The sequence below is a fragment of the Poecilia reticulata genome, linkage group LG20 (assembly GCF_000633615.1).
Source record: "Poecilia reticulata strain Guanapo linkage group LG20, Guppy_female_1.0+MT, whole genome shotgun sequence".
Taxonomy (NCBI): Eukaryota; Metazoa; Chordata; class Actinopteri; order Cyprinodontiformes; family Poeciliidae; genus Poecilia; species Poecilia reticulata.
The window spans coordinates 9,890,053-9,912,947 of record NC_024350.1 but is presented as its reverse complement, the minus strand read 5'-3'; the positions used below and the strand labels follow the sequence as shown (position 1 = coordinate 9,912,947).

The following is a 22,895-nucleotide window of genomic DNA, read 5'->3' as shown; positions in this document are numbered from 1 at the left end:
TAATACAATGCCGTGAGGTAAATGGTTCCTTCTTTGTGCTAAACGTACAAGAACCAAGCACTACAATGGCTGCTACAAGGACAAAGCCTTCTGAAAAGGATTAGAAATCCACCATAGATCAAGTGGGTTATTTGACAAAAAATGTGAACAAGTTGTATGAAATGTCTTTATTCAGACCCACTTTATTAAAGCAGAGTATACAAAAAGCAATTTATAGGGTACTTCCTAAAAATAAATCAGAATTTGATAGACTCACAATGAGTAGGACAAAACTTTACAAAAACCAGATATAGGAGAACATTGCATCTCTATAGTCCTTGAAGGTTTAAATTGTATTTATTTATTTATTTTTAATGCAGCAACTTCAGATACAGCCTATGTGAGAAGTTGGCAGTCAGATGTTGACATAAGGCTCAGTGGTGCATCACATTTGCTTGACTGTGATTCACTCATGGCACAACAATGGGGTGGGAAACAGCATTGATTCACATGCTCAAGGTTAGTAATAGCTGATTTCCTGAAGCTGAGCAGAGCTGAAGGAGTTGAAAAGGGGTCTTAAAGGATAATACTGAACAAATTCAGAAAATAATATGGTATTCAGCTGAGAGAAAAACAGAGGAAACTGTACTTTGGAAAGGTTTTTCCATTTTCCTTGGCAATGATATGTCTAAATGTTTTATCAGTTGGGCATGCTGCAGAGTTAAGTCTTTATTTTTTCCCTTAAACAGCACAAGCTTGAAATATAAGCAAGCAGAAAAATATCCACATCAGTGGAGGATGGAGGGGAGAAGTTGACAAGGAGAGGAAGGCCTTTTCAACTGTTCAGACATTGCAGAAACATAAGTACCAGATATTGACTCCAATCAAGGCCATATAGAGCAGAGGCTGAGTCAAGTTTCAAGGCCTGGCTCGTCCAACTTCAACCTTGTCTGCCATTCACTGTGAGTACATCCTAAATAATCTTGATTTTTTTTTTTTATCATGTTAAATACTACTCTCTGCTTAAAATTCTCTGTGTCCCTCTGCCTTGAAACTAGTCCATCAGACAGTCCTTTTCTCTTTCCAGCTGGACTGAACTCTTTCTACTCCAAGGACTTATTGATGCCATGTGCTCTGGGGTAAATTTCAAAGGCATTCTGACAATGAAAATGTCCACAGACATCAACGTAACATCAACTCTGTCTCTCCAGCTCTAATATCATTAGCATGTTATACTTTCTTTCTGTCCATTAGCAAGCAATGAGGATATTTATAGAAGAAATTATCATTGCTGGAGCTCAAACCTGATCCATTTCCATGGTTGAATGCTCACAAAAATTGCAGACATGTGTAGCATACCTCCGTGCAAGTGAAAACATTTGTATTTGTTGTATTTTCATACAGGTACAATTTTTTCATGAAGGTACAATTCTGGTCAAAAAGATATCTCTGCACTCAATTAATTGACCGACTCTTAAAACACTGGGGAAAGTCCAAGGAACTCAGTGAAGATCTAAGGAGCATTACAGATTCATACAAGTTGGGTAAAAGCACTGGTAAAGCAACAGTACTAGCTTACAAGATGCTCTGATTTAGCATTAATTATATGCTATAAAGTAAGACTGGAACCTGTCAAATTTAACTGAATTTTACATAGTCCCAGAGTGACAAGTCAAGAAGATCTGTGTACAGATAGCCCTATGAACAAGCCCACGCTGTCTGCATAAAGGTTTTATAGCCAGCGGGATGTTTATTGGAGTCAAGATGATATTTTCAAACCTAAGAAAACCCTATTAAATGTTAAGTTGTAGCATTCGGCTGTGGGGATGTTTTTCTGCCACTGTTGCTAGTACACTTCACAAGGTATATGGTGCAGGACCCAGCTACTAGAAAAAGAAAGGATATTTGGTACAGTAGTACCAAATATCCCACTGATCGCACTGATGTATACAAGAGTCGAAGCACGAGCAGAAATACAAATGGCCTAATAAATCAATGATTAAAATACAGCAATTGATTTTAAAAAGAAGAATTTTACTTCATGCTTTATGATTTAATTGACATACTTTTTTTTTTCAGCTTAATTCCCCCCAAAAAATTTTCAAGCACATAATTAAAATTTTACTGTTTTTAAAAGTATATTCTTTTGATGTTCCTCTTATTTATTGGTGCATTTGGATCTCTTTAATTAATTAGTTTATTAATTTATTCTTGTCCCCCTCTCCCCTGACAACTTATTTTATTTTTCCATTTGTTCTTTTTAAATTTTTCTGTCTCCTCTTTACCATATGCATATCTGCCTCACTATGTAAAAGATGAAGAACGGTGTCTGAAGGCTTCAACTTCTGCTTATTGGTCGGTTAGCATCTCAGCCACAACAAAGATGGCGACTTACAATCAGTTTATCAGTGAGCTGAAGCAACTTTAGCAACTTTATTATAAAATGATGCTGTAACTCCTGACTACGACTACTACTACTACTACTTTTTGTGTGGACGCTCAGACAGAACGTGGAAGTGAAGTTGCCTTCCGATTGCAGCGTCCAGAGTCCTCCAGAGGTGGTCCAGATGTTGCGAAGTAAGCTAAGGCTGATGTTTGTATTCTACACTCATCAGGAAAGAGAAAACTGAATGTCTTGCGACTCATTTGAATTCTGGTGCAATTGAAATTAACATCTGGCAACTACTTGTGTTAAACTTTCTGTGCTGCCTCTTTCAGTCTCTGAACCACAGTCCCTCATAAATCTATTTGATCAATTGATGATTCACGTAATGTGGGCAAAGCAACAATATCAAAGGGGAAATTCATTCAAGTCTTTCAATGCCAAGCAACAATTGGAATGAGGCAATCAAGTCTCTGTGCAATTAATCTGTCTTTTACATCAGAATAGCATAAAGGGAAGGGAAGAAAAAAAAGACTTTAGGAGAGATGAATGGAAAAGAACCACTTATTCTCTGCAAATTTCAGCAGTTGAACTTAGACTTCGCCTTTACTCTGTAGTTCACCTCCAATCAAATGCAAACCAGGGACTTTATGCACAGGTCATCTTTAATTTGCCCCAGGCACTGGCAGGGATTACCAGATCCCATTCTTTTACGGGGAATGCATCTTGGTGGTGAAGGGGTGATAGGCTCAGTGGAATCGCCAGCTCATTCTTCAGCACCAGCCAAGCGCGGGATGAAACAGAGGAGGGAGAAGGATTATGAGTTTGGATGGGATAGAGCATCTTTAAAAAGCATCTGTGTCCCAGCAAGAGACCACAAAAGGCAGACTCTGCATGAATCCTTGTCTCTCTGTTGGGGGGCTTCCTTGCTTTCTTCGTGCTCTCTCACTTCTTTTTTCTAACAAAGCAGCCCCAGATCACGCCTAAAACGCCTTTCTGCCCAAAAGATTCTTTCTTCCTTCTTATTTTGTCAAGCTAATTCTCTCATTTTCCCCTTAAAATCATCTTTACATCAACAGGCCTCTGTCTACATTTTTAAAACTCCTTCACTTTAGTGATGATACTTTCCTTTCCCCTTTGGTCTGACCTAAATCTTCTTTTACATTTACGAATTGGCAAATATAAAGTCTGGTCTAAGATCTACAAAAGTCTTGATTTTTTAAGTGATCACCATGTCAGTGATGGTAAGGTAAGAGAGGGCTGCAAAATACTCAGCTTAGCGCGTGTGATTTAAATAGTCTAAAAGACAAAGTAGAGAAGACAAAAGATACCAAATTAAAGTATTTAGAGAGGACAGATGAATATGGGATCATAAATTACATTTAAAATTTAATTAAATTACTTTTATGGCTTTCACATCGTAGTCATGAAAGAACAACTCATGTTTCAGATCATAGAACCTTTTTTATTCACACAAGGATCCGAGTGAAAATAACATAGAATCTAAAGTTTAATGTAGGAAAGGAATGAGTGCTATATAAACCAATCTGGATCTAGGTGAAAGGTAATACCTCAGACCTAATAACTATTTTTACATCACTCATTTTAGTGATGTGAAGTACTAATATTAGTACTTTGCATAAATTTGAGAACTTTTTTTAAGTGGGAACAGCCTTGTTTAGGTCACACAATAGCATGCTACACCCAACTTTGACTAGGCCACTAGACAACGACTTAATTTCATTTTCTAAGGTGAACTTGCTGCTGTGCTTTAAATGACTGCCTTGTTGCTTAAAGTCTGCTGAAACCTAAAGTCACAAACTGATGGCCGAACAATCTTTAGGATCATCTGGCAGCATTGAAAATGTACGATTTCATTAATTCCAACAAGTTGTCCAAGTCCTGAAGCAACAAAGCAGCCCCAGACCATCACAGTACCAACAATATGTTTGACTATTGGTGATTAAAAAGCCAAAACACTTTTTTTCACAGTACTATAATTTCATACAAGCATCTTAAAATATAGCTTTAGACAAAGAAAATATTTCTAGCACTTCCCCTTCCTTTGTGTCTCGACACAAGGCTGTGACAGCCACATGCAACGGCACTCTTGCATTCTGTGAAGTTGTTGTGACGTGTGAAACTGTAACTCATTTTACTGCGACAGCCTGAAGTTGTGGAAGCTGGCAGCGTAGTGCAACTATCAACAAATGTTTGTCAAAAGCAGGTGGGGTTTTTGTTTTGCCACGAGAGCGAAATGAGCAGAGGCAGCAAGAACAAATTCACTGGAAAAACGGTGCGAGTCAGGCGGTGGAGTCACAGAGAAGAAGAGAATTACGACTCACCTGGATCAATGTCAAGTCTTCAAGGTTGAGCCTGAAGAGGTGATTTCTGCAGAAACAAGCAAGTAGATGTAGATGTTTATTTGTTACTGAAAGAAAAGGTAATTTTCTTGACAGCGTATCTTTGGTACGTCTTGTGGCAGGATTTATCCGCAGTTAGCCTGTTTCTTCCTCATTAGTAGCACAAACATGTTCTAGAGGTCTGATAATCTTGTGTTTCTAACATATTAATATCAATTTATAAGTGTCAATATGAAAGCTCAGCTCATTTCTTTTCTAGTTTAGTTAAGGGGTTTTACTGCAGAGACATTTTTACTGTAATGCCATGTTTAAGTGGCTACATTTTGAGGCATTCTGAAATAACTGCTGGCTAAAATTCACAATTCATTGAAAATAATACATGGTGAGGATTTTATAGCTGTAAAAATCCCACCCCCCAAACCCCCCAAAAAAACAAATGAGCAATGGTTGAGTTTATGAGACAGTATTCACCTTCTGTTTCTGGCAAGTGTTTAGTATTACTTTGTGTTTTTGAGCACGGAACAACAGTTTAAAGGCTGAAACAAAAACTGCATGCCAAATTGTATTTGTGCTGAAAGGATGGTAATATGATTGCTAGGGACACCTAGCAACTTCTTTTTTTCTTCTTCTGTGTTTAAAAAGTGATTGGGAAAATGTGCTCATATGTAATGGGAGCAATCATTGGTTTTTGTAAATCAGTTATCTATTTTCAGAGAATACACTTGCAAGCACGCACACATTGCATACATATAAAATAGTTTTGCAAAGATCCATCAATCTCCCGAGGAGCAGCTATCAGAAAAGGTCTGTATGTGGCCATGGCCCCCCGTTTTACTATATTGATATTTACATCGATCCCACTTTTTCCCATTATCTCCCATACTTTGAACCCAGCCTGCTGCCATCAATCTTGGCGCATTACCCGCTACAGTTAGACACTTAGCAGCTGTCGAGGTGACACAGAGAATTTCATCACATCTATTGTCTTTCACCATTTCTTTTTTTTTCACCCCCCTTTGAGTACTGTGAGAATGTAGAAACAGAACAGGCAAATTTGTCAAAGGAAACAAGTGTGCTATAACATGTTTGCAAAGAACCTTTTAAAAGCACTCGGATACAGCTTTACAGATTGAACTGCTCTATATTCAAATGCAACTGTCAAATCTTCCTTTTACAACAAATGCAGAAAAATACTGCATTAAGTGGCAGATATATTGCAAAAGGCAAATGCAGATCAACCACACTCCCACGTGGTTTATCCAAAACTTTAAATTAAAACCCCAAACCAACTTTTTACCCTCAGTTTAATAGGTCACATTGAATGAATGTGGTATTACTCATTCAGTTTTACAGTCTATTTTCCTGCAAAGGTAAACACATAATGGAAAGTGTTGAGCCCCCATAACATAAGCAATAAGTGCATCCACACACACCAACAGAGACACATCTGGCTAAGCTTCAAGAAGACAATGAAGTTCATCCTCCAAAGCAATTTTTCTTTGGCCTCTGAAGGGATGTATACAGAAACTGATCATTACTCATGCAATGCTGCAGCAAACACCGAGAAATGAAACAAGGCACAATCAAATAAAAGGCAAGAAAAGAAATATAGAAAGAGGGAGCCAAGTGGAAGCAAAAGAGAGAATTAAGAAAAAACAGTAATAGATGCCAGTTACCTGGCACCAACGATCAGTTCATTCTGGCCAGGGTCGAAGGTCAGCTGTGAATAATCCACCGTGCCCTCTGCTTTGAACCTGAAAATCCATGGTTCCATCTCTGCAAAAAAAAAAAAAAAAGGAAAGAAAATAAACACCAGAGGACACACAAACTTTGAGCCTATCAGAGCAGCTTTGCCCTCAGATGAAAGTACAAGCTCAGTTTAAAGTGTTCACAACCTTCAAAGGTTTGGCCCCTAAGACCAAAAAAGCTTAAATCTACAACTTTGTCTTTTTACCGTTAATAATTCAAACTGGAAAAAGAGACAACTTTCTTAATGTATAGATAACAAAGTCTTCTTTACTATTCAGTTTTAACTATTTTAAATGACTACTGAACTCACATCCCTTCTCAAGAAGCACAGAGAAATCAGCTAGTGACTTATTGTACAATTACCAGTTTGAATGACTCTGACCTATGACTTGTCAGGTCAAAGTGCGACTTGGTCAACCACGCTCTCTGAAGCTGTGAAGGTGAAGGAAAGTCACCTCAAAGTAAGCTGGTTTCAGTGTGGTGGTGGCTGGTCGTCATTTCTCTCCTTTGCCATTATGTGTCACTACAGAAAAGGCACCGTGTGCCACGGGATGTCAAGTTATACCTGCCCTTAGGATGCTTTACGCAAAGTGCAAGTAAGTTGGCAAAGCTTTAGCAGATAACACTAAAGCTGAATGTGCTACAGCTGTGTTGCTGTGTTTTAATCTTTTAAGCTGTTAACCTCTCTGTTTAGGAAAGTGCTGGGTATGGAAATCTTGGCAACCTTTTAGAAGTCTCAGAGGTAATAGTAGTCCACATTTTCAAGAAAAACACAGAAACTAATGATTACATTTAGGATTGCTTTGTGCACATAGTATGTGTCAACGACCATTTAGAATACTTTACGAAATGAAAACCTTGTTCTGCTTCACCTACTAATACAATAATTAACAGCTATTAGCTTTTTACTTTGTATTCGGGGAACAGTGAAAAATATTGCCCCTCGACCCCACAGAAATCAACCCAAATTTGGTTCACAAAAATCCATCTATTTCATGTCTAAAACACAGATTTGGCTAAACAGATGCATCTAAATTAGCCAAAAATAGAGTTAGCTCTTTCTGTACGACATCTGTGCACTCTAAGGGCTGCTTCTAATAGACTGAGCTAACTAGTAAAACAAACATCATGTCACTTTCACAAAATAATACCTTGTATTGGCTACATTTTAAATCAGGATTAGCACAACTGCTGTATAACACAATATAATCTGTCTAGGATGTGCCTTAAATTAATACATCCAACTTTACCTCCTTAAGCAGCAGGGTTGATGTGAGAGCACAGCCTGCATATCTCGATTTTTCTACAGCTTAATTTACAATAACGTTTAATTTAATCTGCAAGGAGAATGGGAATGTAAATATATATCCGCATTAATTACTCTTGTCTCCCGATTGTACACGGTGATTAAAATCTCGATTCTATAACCAGAAAATCAGCAACAGGTACCTGAATTCCTTTTTATGTTTATGTCCTACGTTTGTATGAGAGGTTTCAATGAAATGTATACTTTATGGTGGATAAGATTAAACTCTTTTTTTTTGGAGCCTGAGATAGGCCTTGTGCTGCTTGGAGAACATACAAACATAAAACGAGATAGAGATGTCCCAGACAGACGGTGACATCTTATCCACAACATACTTTTTCTCCCGGCGCCCAACCCATTAACCCCTGACCAATCAAATCAAGCGACAAGGAGGGCCTGTCTACCATCTGGTTACTCGATAGGTTTAGTCGATGGTAGTCAAACGGTCATGGTCGGTCGCTGTCATAATATCCACTCTCAGTATCACTTACACCTGGAAGCTAAGAGAGGTAACTTAATCTGGATAAGAATTTAGAAATACATCGTATGAGAAACCTTAGGTAATGTTGTTATTAGTCATTGTAATGACTTTGGAAAAACTCATACCTACATTTTCAAACTATGCGCAAACAATGTCGTTCAGAGGCATCTTTCTGTCATATACCAGAAGCTCTCATTCAGGGCCAGAACAGAGGGAGAGGACAGCTTGAACATCCTCCCCGAAACACATTATCTGCTTCTTCAGGCACACCTGTCAGACAGCGTTTCAAACACTCTCTCCCTCGACTGCATTAAAAGCGAGCACTTCCAGTTTCAGTGACAAACGTGGGATTTCTGAGCGGTTCAAAACGAAGACAAGCAGCGAGAAAAAAAAAAGAAAAAAAAGGAGAGAGAAAAGAGGATCCTCCAAAGAACATCTGCCGCCTCCAACTCACGTAACGGGACCGAACCCTGGCTCTCGTAACAAAACAATATAATCTGCTGAGAGACGGCGCCGTGTATGCAAAGGCACATTCCCCGCGCTATCTTTCAAGTCTCCAGTGAACAGTACAAAAAACATGACAGAGAAGAAAGTGCTAAGTATCAACCTAATAAATTTTAATTAGCCACGGTGAAATAAATATAGGAGGTCACGATCATCCTTCTCCCTAAAGATTCCTACTAAGAGACATTGCTCTTCTGATTTTATGGGGAGACACCAAGTTTTAGATGTGCAAATCCTTTTGCTCTACTGGGTTTTTTTTTTATTCCATAGGGAAGATCCTCAGCATACAAATATAGCTGTGACAACCCCCCAGAGGGGGAAACGGTACTTGACGAGCCCCAGCTTCTCCCCATAAATCTCCCAGACTCACTAGGGGGGAAACTTGCTAGGTGCTGAAGTGTGTCTGCGTGTTTGTCTGTTTGACTCCGTGTAACGTTTTACACAAGTATTCATAGCCAATGAACTTTTTCAAACCTTGACACTTTGTAGCACTAAATTTCTACATATTTTGCAGTGAATCTATGATAAAAAACAAAACAAAAACACAATATGAAGCAGTATGTAATTGTCAGGTGTAAGAAAAACAATGACATTTTTTAAACTATGGTGTGCATTTGTATTCAGCTGCCCAAAACTGTTGACAGTAGCATTTCACAAATACGCCTTTGTTGAAGAGTGACTTTGCGTGTTTGTACAACTATTGACTGAAATTTGTGCTTATTATTTTCCTGCAAAATAGTTCAAATTCAGCATGACTGCATGGAGAACATGTGCAAACAGCAACCGTAAAGTTCAGGGGGGTTTTTTATTGGAAAAAATGCCAATTTTGAACTTTGACAGGGGCATAAATGAATATGCTTTGACCTTATCCACCTCATCATCAGTCACCATATAAACTGTCTGCTGTCTGTCAAAAGGTCTTTTGGCGTTTTGAAGGCCCTGACAGGTTTTCTTACAACATAGTCCTGTCAAACAATAAACACAATCCACATCTTTATTGTTTACTACATGGCTTGTGGCAACCTTTACGATGGCCATTTTATATTTTTTTTCTTACAAATAATGTTTTTCTTCTTACCACTCTTCCATGTAAGAAGTTGTGGATTGCAAGACTAATATATTTTCTGCAAAACGTTTATGTCACCTGAGCAAATCACTCATTGTTAATATCCAGCCTGTCAGTTTCAATTGAGCATGAACCTTTTTTCCATGAGTGACAGAAAAACTTAAGTGACTCTTAAAGTGAATTGGTTGCACCAAATTTTATTTGGCAGTATTTTAGTAAAGTGGGCAGAGAGTAGATGAATCCCACACTTTCATATTTTTAATTCTATATTAGAAAAAAATATTCCCACCCCCCAGCCCAACCAAAATAAAATTCCAATAAAATGCATCTACATTTATGTTTATAATGTGCCAAAATAAAAAAAAATATCTCATTATGATTATTTTTATGATATTCTGCATGTGACTAAAACACAAAGACAGCAAATCTGTTTTTTTTTTTTAAAGTGGGGCCTAAAGGTTGAAATTCACCACAACAACCTTCAAAGGATTTATGGCCTTTGTGACGGGGCCAAGGAAGCATTAATAAACATTCATAACCAAAACGGAGGGGCCCTCTCAAGGCTGCACAGCTGAGTATACAGAGCTTTCTATAGTCGCATTCATTGGGGTTAATCTGATTGTACATGGTTCAACTGCTGGACTTCTGAAGTGTGGCAGAATTAGAAACCTGTTTTTTTTTTTTTCCAAAACCATCTGTTAAATAGTTTTAATTATTTCTCTTGGACAGAATTTATCAAACATAATATTCCCGTGGAAGTGAAACCGTAGGGCAACTCTCCCAGACAGTGCGTGTTCACAGTCGGTCCCATCTCCCTTACCAAATTTCACTTCTACTTTGCATGTTACATGGATTCACATCATCTGCATGGTTAAATGCATGTGATAATGTAATCCCATCACATCCATGACAGCGAAGGAGCTCAATGAATCAAGCGACTGGCTGCTGAGGAGACGAAGGCGTGATCCCGTACACACGCATGCACACGCGGATTAGGATGAATACTAACAGTGCAGCAAGGTTTCAGAGCCAACATGAAACCAGCGACCCCCGCCCTCATCCCTTAAGCCCTGTGTCTCCCACCTCCTCACAACAAAACCGCCCATCACTCACATACCGTTTGTAATTCTTCACTCTGACACCGAACCTGAGACAAAGACACAATGACAGGGTGCATACATATTTACAGCATGCATCAAAAGACGTGCCAGTCTTCAGTCTGGCAGCCTTCAAAGTTACGGCATCAGTGGCAACATGTGGAACCAATTCTGAAACATGAATGGATTTTCTAAGTGTGGTGTTAATGCCACGTGGCAGGACAAGGCTGTTTACTTTTTAATGTGGCCCCATGGTTATTTGGAGTCTTCAGGAATGGCAACCATTTGTTCAAATTGATGTGAGGGAAGGAGTGGACAAAAAAAAAACCCCAAAACTGTTTGGTTTGAATAAATCAAAAATAAAATGCAATGTCACTTTAAATGTCATGCACTCATCTGAACTATTATTAATAATATGTCGGGCATAGAAAAACAAACACTTTTCACAGGTAGAAAATCACATCTGTGGAGCGTGGTTGGGCTTAGAGGCATAAAATGAATGAATCATGCAAAACTAACCGCAATGAAGCCACAAATAAGTAGACATTACAAAGCCTTTAAATCTTAAGTTTAAAAGGCTTAAAACGACAACTAAATTCTCTTTGTTCTCTTGAAGAAAAGCCTTTTCACTCTTTTATGCACAAATTGAATGATAACCTGACTGAGGATTTTTCCCATTGTTCAGTTGTTTAAAATACTTTTTGAATAATTTAAAACCCAAACATAATATGCGAGGAAAACATGGTCAATATTATACCTCACTGCCTGTTTAACTGTGTATTTTAACAACTAACTTTTGTTCAAAATAGTCTCCATAGCAGTAAATCCACTGATGCACAAACATGTAAAACAATCTATCAATACACAAAGAAATGTTTTAGTATCCCGACAGCTCGTTTTGTTTTTAAGCTACGTCAGTTGTCAAATCATCAAGGTCTTCAGCGTCTTCAGCATATTTGTCTCTCTCGTCATCTTCAGGTCAGCCATGACTACGTTTAGTAAATCTCATCATTACTTTACTCAAAATCACTTAACTATCATCATCAGCAATTGATATTTGATCTTTTTTTTGTGGTTTATTGAACATCAGCTTTACAAAACAAACATAAATAAACTGGAACAAAGAACTGAACCAATAAAAAAAATTAAATAATAATAAAGCTGTTTTGTGACAATGAAGGTGAAGCTCCAAAGAATATTTTTTACTGAAAAACACAGATTTTTCAAGAAAGACTGCAGTACCAGCCGGATTCAAATGGCAAAGCTAGAGATTTGCGTTGATTGCTCTCATGAAAAGAAAAATAATTGCAATTTCCACCCAATACAAAAACATAATAATATTAGACTGAATTGTTTATTAGTGTTGTGTTTTCAATAACACTAGCATTTTTATTCAAATGAAAGAGCAGGTTGTGTTATCAAATGCTTTCTTCATGTTGGCAGTTTCTTTTTGTTTGTTTTTTTTTGTGGTTTTTTAATAAGGTGTTGGAGTTTTGGTCCAACAAAACCACATTTGATTGAAGACAATTTTGAAACAACAAATAGTTGGCTGGTTAATGTTTGTAAATAGCTATAATATATCAATGTCAAGTGATTTCACACCATATAATATGTTTAATTATCCTAGGCAAAGTCTAGTTTGCATCAAAACAAGAAAGAAAAAAAAAGTTTCAGGGATAAAGATAAAATGCCGCAGAACCTTTTTTGCAACGTCCAAAACTGTTTCTTAAAATTTATTTGGGCATGATTTGAGGTCCCAGATCAGTCTTGTCAGACAATTACTGTTTCAAAACAAGACAACAAATATCAATACTGTCTTTTGTCATTTTTAAACACCCCAACACAGTACCTACACAGATAAAATTAAGATGAATAGTTGTCCACTGTCACAACCACTATGCATCAAAAGTTTAATTTGCACCTTTAGTTTTCAAAGACTTTTAATTCCACAAACATAGAAAAGTATCCATTTGTTCCACTTGCATCTTGTCATCGTTTCAAATAAAACTTGGCTGGATCATAGCTGACCTTGGAGAATAATAGAGGGAGGCTTTTTTTTTGTTTTTTTTTGTTTTAGGAATAAACCTCAAAGACCTTGAATGCCTTTAAATTTAAATGAATCATCCCCAAATGTCTAATTAAAGCATCCCTGATGCTAGCTACAGCTTGTTGCATTTATGAATGCTGTGAGCCCATTTGTTTATTCTCTCATCTTTCTAAGGAAGTGTTTGTCATTCAGGGAAGATAAAAAAAAAAAAAGAACTGAGCTTGTTGCGTGGCTGTAAAACAAGTCCGCCCGTCACACTCCTGAGAGTTATGGCCCTTAGCATGGCTTGTAAAGGCATTGTTTATACCCCTTAAAAGCCTTCAAGCCTACAGGTAGGAACACTTGTTAAAAATAACACTTTTATTTTACAATAGGAGGAGGAATAACAATGTAAATGGATCTCGTCAAAAGGCTTCTGCCAAAGCACACCCAGTCAGATCTTCAAATAAATGGCACATATTTACATTGCAGCCCAACTGAGACAATATTCAGCTCTGTTTTTAGTAAAGTGGAGAAACTTTATCTTTTGGGTAAACATTTGGACTACTGCTGTTGAACCGTGCAGTGAACTTTCCTTTCTGAAACCCTACATTTCTGAAACCGCCATACAAAGCAGAAAGCAGTCTTTAGACTGCACCATCCTCACACCACAGTTACATTTCTCTCAGCCAAGTGTTGTGCCAAGTCAGAAAACCACTGGCCCGAGTGGGGTCAAGCCCATGTGAGGCACACCCTTCTACTGTCAGGCCACAATCACACAGATGAGAAAAAGGTTTCACTGGAAGCCACTTGGACAAGCTATGACCTTGGCTTTTGATGATGGGAACGACCACTCTTTAAAGCAAGCTGCCGATGTGCATTTTTATGGGGGTTTTTTTTCTTTCACATTAGGAAGAAATGATTATTTTCTCAAGATTTTCTTTGGAGCCTGGTGCTCATTCATACGAGGTTAAAAATGTCTATCTTCTGATCGTTACAAAAATTGAGAATAGTTTTCTCAAGGAGGGGCACAATCAATGTGCCGTTTTCTTTTGTCAGGAAATAAAAATATTATATAAGGGTGGGTATGGTCATTGAGTTTGAACCTTGAACATTATGAAGTTTATGGAAATTTTCTGTAAAAGAAAAAAAAACTCATAATTTTTACTACCATGTTTTATGGTAGTAAGTCTTTTCTTTCAGGGAACAAATTTTGTACAAATGTTTCGCATGAGTTTATTTATGACAACTTCAGTGCATATTTGACCTACTTGGTTTCTTTAGCTTTTAAAAACTATGTTCTTCCATAAGGGTTTTTCAGCTTTTAATAAAAAACATATGAGTTGACTTGTACTGCAAAACTGCTAATATCTTAAGGTGGACCCCTATGAGGTTAACAAATAAAACTGAACCAAGTGCAAAAAACACAGTTCAGTGATGGTCCCCCAAACATGGCTGTTATGAAAATTGTGTGAAAATGTTACTGTTTAAAAATGTTGATTTTTGCCATCTGTACTGGGTGATAGGGAGCTAATCCACAGCCGGAGTTATGAAGAGATTGGTTTTGGTCATGAGGATCTTGCAGGTAGTCTTGATTAAGGGGGCAGCAAATTTCAAGAAACAAAAATTGTCACACATAAGTTTCTATTAGTTGCATGTGTGGTCAACGAAGAAGGGAATTTTGTCCACAGCTCTAAAATACAAACAGCCCTCCCCACACCCCCTCTCACAAAAAAAAAAAAAACATGCTGATGTTTTATTTTAGCTTACAATCACACACATTTTTCAAAAGTAAAGTTTTCACAACTCTTTAGACATTAGCAAAAAGCACTCTGTGTACAGATTCTTTCTACAAATCTCTGACCAAGTCTCAATATATATTTGCCTTAGTCTCCAAACAAGATCATGTTTGTCTGGGCAGACTGGGCGCATTTGGTTACTGTGCTCCATAGGGTTACTTTAATGCATTTGTAGTCCTCTCAGCTTGGCCAGTGGAGAATCATGGCAGCCTCACACTGCACATTTCCAACAACAAAGGATTACAATACATTATATGGAGCACAATGACTCACAAAGAAGAATAATGGGTTTAACGAGTGGTTTTCCCTCCCTCACACGGAGACTTTGCATACGTATAATTATTCCCGCCTATGTTTATCCCTGGATATTCCGTAATGACTCAACTTATTGTGCTTTCACTACAAAAATTATGGAGCTACAACTCCAGTCTTTGAAAACAGTCTGTGTGACCTTATTACTGAGACCAATCTTTAAGAAGAGCAAAAAATTCTTGAGTGTAAGATTTAATAGATAATTGAGGAGGAGGCGGCGGAAAGTTAATTTAAAATTAGAAGTCTATTTGTTTGTAATGTGAGAATAAATATGATTGAAATATGTGGAAAAGTTTCACAGAAAAAGAACAGAACAATATAACATAAGTCAAAAACTTATTTTTCCTGTCTTTAGAAAAGTGAAAAAGAAAAAAAAAGAAAACATTACAGGAAGAGGACTAAGCATGCAAAAGATATTGTTTAGGCAATTAAAAGGTACATACTGTTAATCAAGTAAGTATTAAGAACTTCAATGTTTTTTTTGTTTGTTTTCTTAAATATTTCCAATGGGGCAATTGACATAAAATTCTCATCAAATCTCGGAAGCAATCCAAACAATTCACACATTCAGAAAAACTGTTTTGTTTTAAAATTGCAATGACAAAAAGTAGTTTTGAACACTCTTACAGATTATATTAAACCCTTTGCTGAAAGGCCTTTCTTGGTAACAGCATTATTAAGCTACAATGGATAAACTAATCATATGCGTTGCTCACCTGTTCTCACACAAACTCTCTTCAAAATCTAAAAGGTTCTGTGGGAGCTTTCTATGCAGTCTGATCTTCAGTTCTTTCCATAGATTTGGAAATGGATACAAGTCAAGCTTTTAACTGGGCCATTCTACAAGATTTGCTTCCACTCTAAAAGCCAGTTAAGAGTTTCCTTGGCCTTGTGAACAGGAATACTGTCTTGCTTGGAAATCCAATCTAGTTTTGTTTTCAGATTTTTATCAAATATGTCCACACCAGGATGTGAAATCCCTCTTTTGGCATGGTGGTTCTGGTTTGACGTGCAACAGAACCATCATTTCTTCAAACAGTGTGTGCAATAACATCGAAAATATTCAGATTTAGACTTATGTGACCAAACTATTTTTCAGCTTGTCCAAAACTATTTACTGGCTTGTCCAAACCTTCTGAGTCAAAAATCTATTTTTGATTGTAAATGTAATTATTTGTTTCTAAATGATCACATTGTAGAAGATTTCTCTTATACAGTAGGCCCTGTGAACCACGTCCAAGCACTAATGGAAATATCACCCTTTTTTTTTTTTTTTTTTTAATAAGTGTTACTAAAGAACTAAACCACGAAGGCTTAATGTGCCAATCTAGTACATTAGAGATCACAAACTCACTGACCAATGCTGACCCTCGAGCCGGTAACTGCACCTAACACAATGCTGGAATGTATCACATTAGCCGGGCAGTTAGTTATAATCATTGCCACTCGGTTGGCAAAGAGAGTAGAGTGCCACTTCAGCTCTAACAATAAAGTGACAGAGACAGGCAAGACAAACAGAAGTGGAGATAAAACGGGGTTCCAGCAGAGAGTGCTTATGTCCACGATGACGATGGTTATATTTTGCATCAGTTTGAGTTATGTGACCTTGGCTGTACAATTATGGTTCTGGGTTCTGCTGCACTGAAAGCAGCTCAATGACATTTTACTACTTTGCCGTGAGTAGACAGGACCGTATTGATTGCCACCAGAACTGTTTGTCGACTGGGTCTTACTGCATTTCATTAGAGTTAAGCGGTTCAATTGCAGTGCAAAATGAGGGGTAGAGAGAATGGAGTCTTATGCAGTCTCTAAAACCAAAATGCAGCACAATGTGGAGACAGTTCAGAAAGATGAATGCGTCTGCACTTTGTCTCTAAAGGAAACATTTCAGTTCAAGTCAAATATATCTGTGTGGCACATTTCAGGAGAAAGGCAGTTCAAATTGATTTACACGATGAAAACGATATGACACAAGAACCAATTATTATGAAACGGGCAACAAACGTTACATTTTGTCAAATGCCATCATCAAAGTCATCAAGAATAATTATCATCATAATATATTAATCAATGTTCCAATTGCTATTGCTTAAGGGACACTCTAAGCAGGTGCATTTTTTGCCTTTACTTACAGGATCTCACTGTTTTGGATGTCTGACTCAGCTCTCCAACTGCTTTAAAATGGTGACAATGTTAAAAGCTGAGGTCCAACAGAACCAGCACTGTGGTTCTGGAACGGTCCATATTTATGTGGATAGCATTGAACACTTTGACAAGGAAAGTCTTAGCACTGTCGTGAGGATGGAAACTGGACTGAAATACATCAAAGCAGTTTGTTATTGTTAAGAAACTATTTAGCTGTTGAACCACAGCTTTTTCAATCATTTTGCAGAGGAATGGAAAGCTGGAAACTGGGCTATCGTTCAGTTTTTTATTTTTTTTAATTAAAGATTTATTTTATTAAAAACATCAGAGGTACTGCAGTTCCTACCTGCCACAGTTAAGGTCAGTATTCATGATTCAACAATAAGAAAGAGAGTCTATGTAAAAATGGCCTCCATGGGAGAGTTCCAAGGCCAAAACCACTGCTGATCAAAAACCACATAACGTTTCTCAAGCCTTTTGGGAAAATATTTTGTCAGTTTGCAAGATGACAAAGTAACTTTCTGGAAGGTGTGTGTCATGCCACATCTGACCTAAAGCAAACAGCATTTCAGAAACAGAGCACCATACTGACAGTAAACCATATGCTGATAAACAGAATATCTGCGTAGTTTAAGATTAAACTATTTTATTTTTTGGGTCGTCGCTTGAACATTTGAGCAGCACTTTCACAAATGATGCAATCTAAAATATAAATTGGGTCACTAAGAAGAAGCAAAGCTTATGTCTGTCAAAGTCTGTGGCAGTCTCGCTTAGTTTGAGGTCAATTTATGTATGGTACAGCATTGGACGAAAAGGCAATAGAGGATAGCTATTTACTTTCATCAGCATATTTTTATATGCCAATAAAGGGCAAGGTAGATACTGAACAGGCCAATGGGGATCTAAGAATAATCTTTAGGCAGTAGGGAAAACTTTGGGATACAAAATTTCCTTTCAAAGTATTGCCATTATGTCACAATGCTCAATTTTGCTGATTGCTGAACACAAATGTAATAAAATCAAAGTATAAGACACTGCTGAATACTAGTACACACAGCAAGTACATACTGGTGTGTACATACAATTTAAGCAATGATATATAAGCAAATTAACTGTCTGTTTCAAACATTATACCTAATTGAAGCTCCACAGTTTCATTATTATTACTTTAGAGACTGCAGCTTCAAGCAGAATATGTTACAAATCTGGTTTTGTCAAACTATTTCATTAATTGGAGAAGATATAGATTTCCCAAACTTTTGTTGACAAATTGACATGTTACAGTCGCACCTCACTGCATCCTCATGAGAAGCAGCTGAGGGAAGATACACAATACTACACAAAGAAAAGCACAAAATGTAAACAACTAGCAAACAGAGCAAAAGAACCTAAAGAAAAACATTTTCTTTTTCTAAGGTCAATAGCTTGCTTGTAACAAAGAAGAAACTTCAGAAATACTGTTTGTCTGGTAGCAACTATGAAACATTCAGAAGTTAGAAGTAGAAGTAGGCAAAGATGCTGGAAAATATAGAAACTAGAACAGAACAACTCACTGTCAAGGAGGAGTGTTTCTGGTCTTTGATGAGCGAAATGTGGCCCTTCACCCAGAGCGTCATTCATAACAGGGCAGGACAACATGAACAACTTCTCTACTGCTTACTAAGACGTCTATTGCTGTATATAATATATACAATATATGAAATACGACCGCACTTTGCAGCCAGCTAATAATTTATTTTGCAAATTCAGTTTAAACACTTAACCTTAGGATTGTAGCTACACAAGTAAATGGTCGTCCATATTGTCCCAGTAGTGTCATATTTATTGCATATCTTACACCTAATTTTCATACATGTAGAAAGGATGAGAGAGCTAGCACTGATTGTCTATTCCTTCGATAGCTCACCTGAGTGTGGGATGAGTGGGTGCTCCGTCTTGTGGCAGGGAGATTCAGGCAGCAGCACCGGCCCTCTCCTGCTGGCAACACCACAAGGGCGCAGGACCAACATGCACTGCAACAGCAGCAGCGCATGCTGGATAACAGGGCGTCCCATGGGGGTCTGGGCTTCGCTTCTTTTCTCCTTAGGCCTCAAAGGCCAAGAGCAAGAGGACACACCTGGTAGGACAGAAGGAGAAAATGACAGATTAAGGTTTAGGGAAAACGTGTGATCTGAATACAGTTTCAGTTTGGCCACGATAAGTCTTCGTCATCTGCTGTATTCCCTAAAGTGTTTAGACGAGGAAATGAGGAAAAAGATATACGTTCCGACTGAGAAGCAGAGACGAGAAGGGGAGCGAATGTGAAAGACGAAAAAGACAATATTCTGCAGATTTCCGCAGCAGTGTGCGAACTTCTCACAGCCACAGAGAGACTTTTCACCTGTGACGCCGAGTGCATGAATCAGACACGGTCTGCATTACCTCATTCACCTAGAGTGGGCATCGATGTCCGTTAGTGGCAGAAATATGCCTCCTTTGACGAAGATTTTGTTCCCAGTGAAGTTAAACCTTGGCATATTTCTTCAAGGAGCGCAGAAGCAGCTCTCTGCATTTTGTGTATTTATGTGTTTTTTTACATTATTAATAGTTTATAACTTTTTGCGTGCCAGTGAGTGAAACTTGGGACGACGTAGAGCTTCACCTGCTTCCCTAAGGGTCAACTGAATGCTTTGTGCTGCTGTAAATCTGTTCTTTTCTTTTTTTTTTTTTTTTATTCACAGCCGAGGCCCTCCGATTACAGAACGCGATTATTATGTTACGCATCAAACAGATTTATGCTGGATGGAAAATTCAGTCGCAGCAAGAAAAACAAGGGAGTTTGCACAGCTCAGTTGTTCATAATTTCTTTCATTGTGGGGGTGAATTGATGAGCTGTCTAGACCACCTACATCATTAATTTTTAATCATTAATATGATGCTATTACAGGAACGATTCACGCTGCGAGCAGCAGAAGCAGGAGAGCTCCACTGACTTTGCATGGCTCATCACTGGCAGCATTGGTGGTGAAGTGAGTAAAGATAGTGAAGATAATAATGGAAATCATTGGTTTCATTTTTCCCCAAAAGGTATTTCCAGCTGAATTTGAAGAACACTTCTATTTTCTTTATTTCATGTGAGCTGTGGGTTTCATTTGTTATGCTGACGAGAAAAAAAAACACGAAAAAAAAAAAAAATCCCGGAACAATTCTCCCTCCCGGATAGAGTCAATTTAGTGTACATTGTAGGTAGCAAATAGTAAAAAAAAAAAGATTAATTTTGTCTTCATGCATGAAGGTAGAAAAGCATGAGAAAAATCGGCTTGCTGACAAAAAAAAAGAAAAGAAAAAAGAAAGCAAAACAAAGCCTAACTCTCTCTGTAGGCAAACCTTGCCTCCACTGTTCCCTGAAGTGTGAATCTTCCTTCAAGCTTGAACTGACGGTGGGGTGCAACATGAGACGCGTTTCTGTTCAAATTCTCAAATAAGATCACAACAGTGAAAGTTTCTTCCCGTTTTTTGTCTTGAATTTCTTGAAAGGTTAAATTGACTTCTGTTTGCAGGATCTCGGGGCATATTTCTGAGAGGGACAGGCAGAGGAGATTTAATGCAAAGCACCTGTCATCTGCAGAATAGAAAGCAACACCCAGACACTTTTTCACTAAAGCCCATTTCCCTTTTGTCTTGGTACTTCTCACGTCAGTTTCTGCAGTCCTTTTCTTTCATTTAAGTCGTTTCAAAGTCCATTTCCCTCTCCTGCTAGTTGCCTCTGCGATCCATAACAACATTTTCCTCAACAAAATCCAATCTCACCCTCTAGACTTATGCCTAGGACTTTCTTTCAACTGTTGGTCTCCTAATGTTTTATGTCTGCATTGGCTTAAAAAATATATATTTCACAATCTGCAGGGCAAAGAGGTGTTTCTAACTAAGGAAATTAGATATAGTGAGTGTTTGTGTGGAACATAGATTTAGTCTCTTGCATTCACAGGAATTTCTGTAAGCGAATGTGCAAGCACAAGTGGCTTTCACACATGCAGTGAGTTAGCAGAAAGAAGCTTAAGCTCGGATCAGCATGTAGAAAAACCCGTTTTAAATCTTTCTCTCAAAAAAACAGACGTGTTTTCAAGCGTGCCTCGGCACATGTATATTCGACTAGAAAGATCCACCGTGAGATTACAAAATTATTATGAACGCACCATGACACAGACTATCAATCAGAACATAAATGGTCTTTGCAAGACCTCGACAATGTTTTCTGGTGTACATCAAAGACACAGTGCAATCTGCAAAATCAGTAAAATCAGAGTTGTTCATTAGTATGGGGATTCAACATGGGTCCCTGCCATTCTCAAGCCAAGGTTACAACATTAACCTTTCACTGGGTTTAAATTCATCCAACTAACTCATTACGATGCACTCAGTGGCGCGGCCGCCTGCTGGGGCAGAATGTGCACCAACTAAAAGAATTTTAAAAAGACATCTTTACCCCCAAAATGCAAGGCAATTATAAGCTCAATTAGACGCCAGGTTTGTGATGCACTCGTCTTCCCCACTGGTAAAGGGCTCTCGGATCGGGAGAAACACGCAGACCTCCAAACTGCAAAAACCTTTTAACGAGTCCTCCAAACTTTTGACCCAAACCGGGTTTTAGATTTTTGAAGTTGTGTTTTTTTTGGCAATAAAAGGTGAGAAGAGGAGGGGCAAGAAGGAAGACAATATACAAGTTGGATTTAATAGTGTTTATAATATATCGAGGCCTTAGTATTAAGCAGCTTTTTTTTTTTTTTTTTTTTTTTTTTTTTTTTTCCTTTTTTTTTTTTTTTTTTTTTTTTTTTCATGTTTCCTGTCGTATTTTTGATTAATTTCCCTTTGGTGATAAGTTCCAAATTCAAATCGTTAGCCTCCTCATGACACTGCTTTATATATCATCAGTATTTCCCTCACACTGAAATAAGGTTTTCCAAAACATTTCCAGGGATCCTGGACATTTCAGCATATAAACACAGATAGACAGTTATGACATCATATTTATATTTAGGCCTTCCTTGTTGGTTATTTTATCACAAAGGAGTATACAAAGTATTGCAATTTACACAGCAGTCCCAATTCTCAAAAGTCTAAGAAAAGTATCCAAGTCAAAACATTTTCTTGCACTTCATGTTGAAGACTTACTTTTCCTTAGTGACCGATTGTAAAAATGCTTTCATGATATTTTGTAAATTTTAAAGTATAGATACACCACACAACTTTTAAATCCTCCACATGATAATTGAAATCTTAGTATTCACAATAACACACTGGTTTCAGCTGTTTTTTTTTGTCCACAACTGAAAGACTTGAGGTGACACACTTAAGAATTTTACCAGCTGAAGGATCACAATTTACAGGGTCCATCAAGCCAATCACAACCCACTCACAAACTCATCTAATTTCATTAAACTATTGCAAATGTGACAGTTTAAAGGAGTAAACTGTCAGTAAAGAAAAATTAACTGGAATAAAAAATAAATATTTTCAGAATTTAGACAGAAACATCTGTCCCTCCCATCTGTATCTCTTTTTTTTTTTGCTTCCCAGTACTGGCATAAGAAACAGAAAAATGATAAAAAGCATCATAAGGGGAAACAACTAAGACATCTAAAGGCCTTTTATAAGTCAAGCCTTTGGGAGACCCACGGGTGGCATGATTTATGCGCTCATATGTGT

At 37.7% G+C, this 22,895-nt stretch overlaps 1 protein-coding gene across 6 annotated transcripts in view; it reads right to left on the bottom strand.

The window, feature by feature from the left end:
• The window catches only part of sema5a (sema domain, seven thrombospondin repeats (type 1 and type 1-like), transmembrane domain (TM) and short cytoplasmic domain, (semaphorin) 5A), a 157,218-nt gene that overhangs the window by 89,957 nt on the left and 44,366 nt on the right, over window positions 1-22,895 (bottom strand). For all 6 annotated transcript variants that reach the window (XR_536469.2, XR_536468.2, XM_008438633.2 and 3 more), the window contains exons 2-4: window positions 19,117-19,326; window positions 6,402-6,501; window positions 4,708-4,753 (exon numbers count right to left, since the gene is read on the bottom strand). Coding sequence is in view for 4 of the 6 variants with exons in the window: in XM_008438633.2 (XP_008436855.1) it covers window positions 4,708-4,753; window positions 6,402-6,501; window positions 19,117-19,264 (294 nt within the window). In the remaining 2 variants the exon portion in view is untranslated. The remainder of the gene's footprint in view (window positions 1-4,707; window positions 4,754-6,401; window positions 6,502-19,116; window positions 19,327-22,895) is intronic.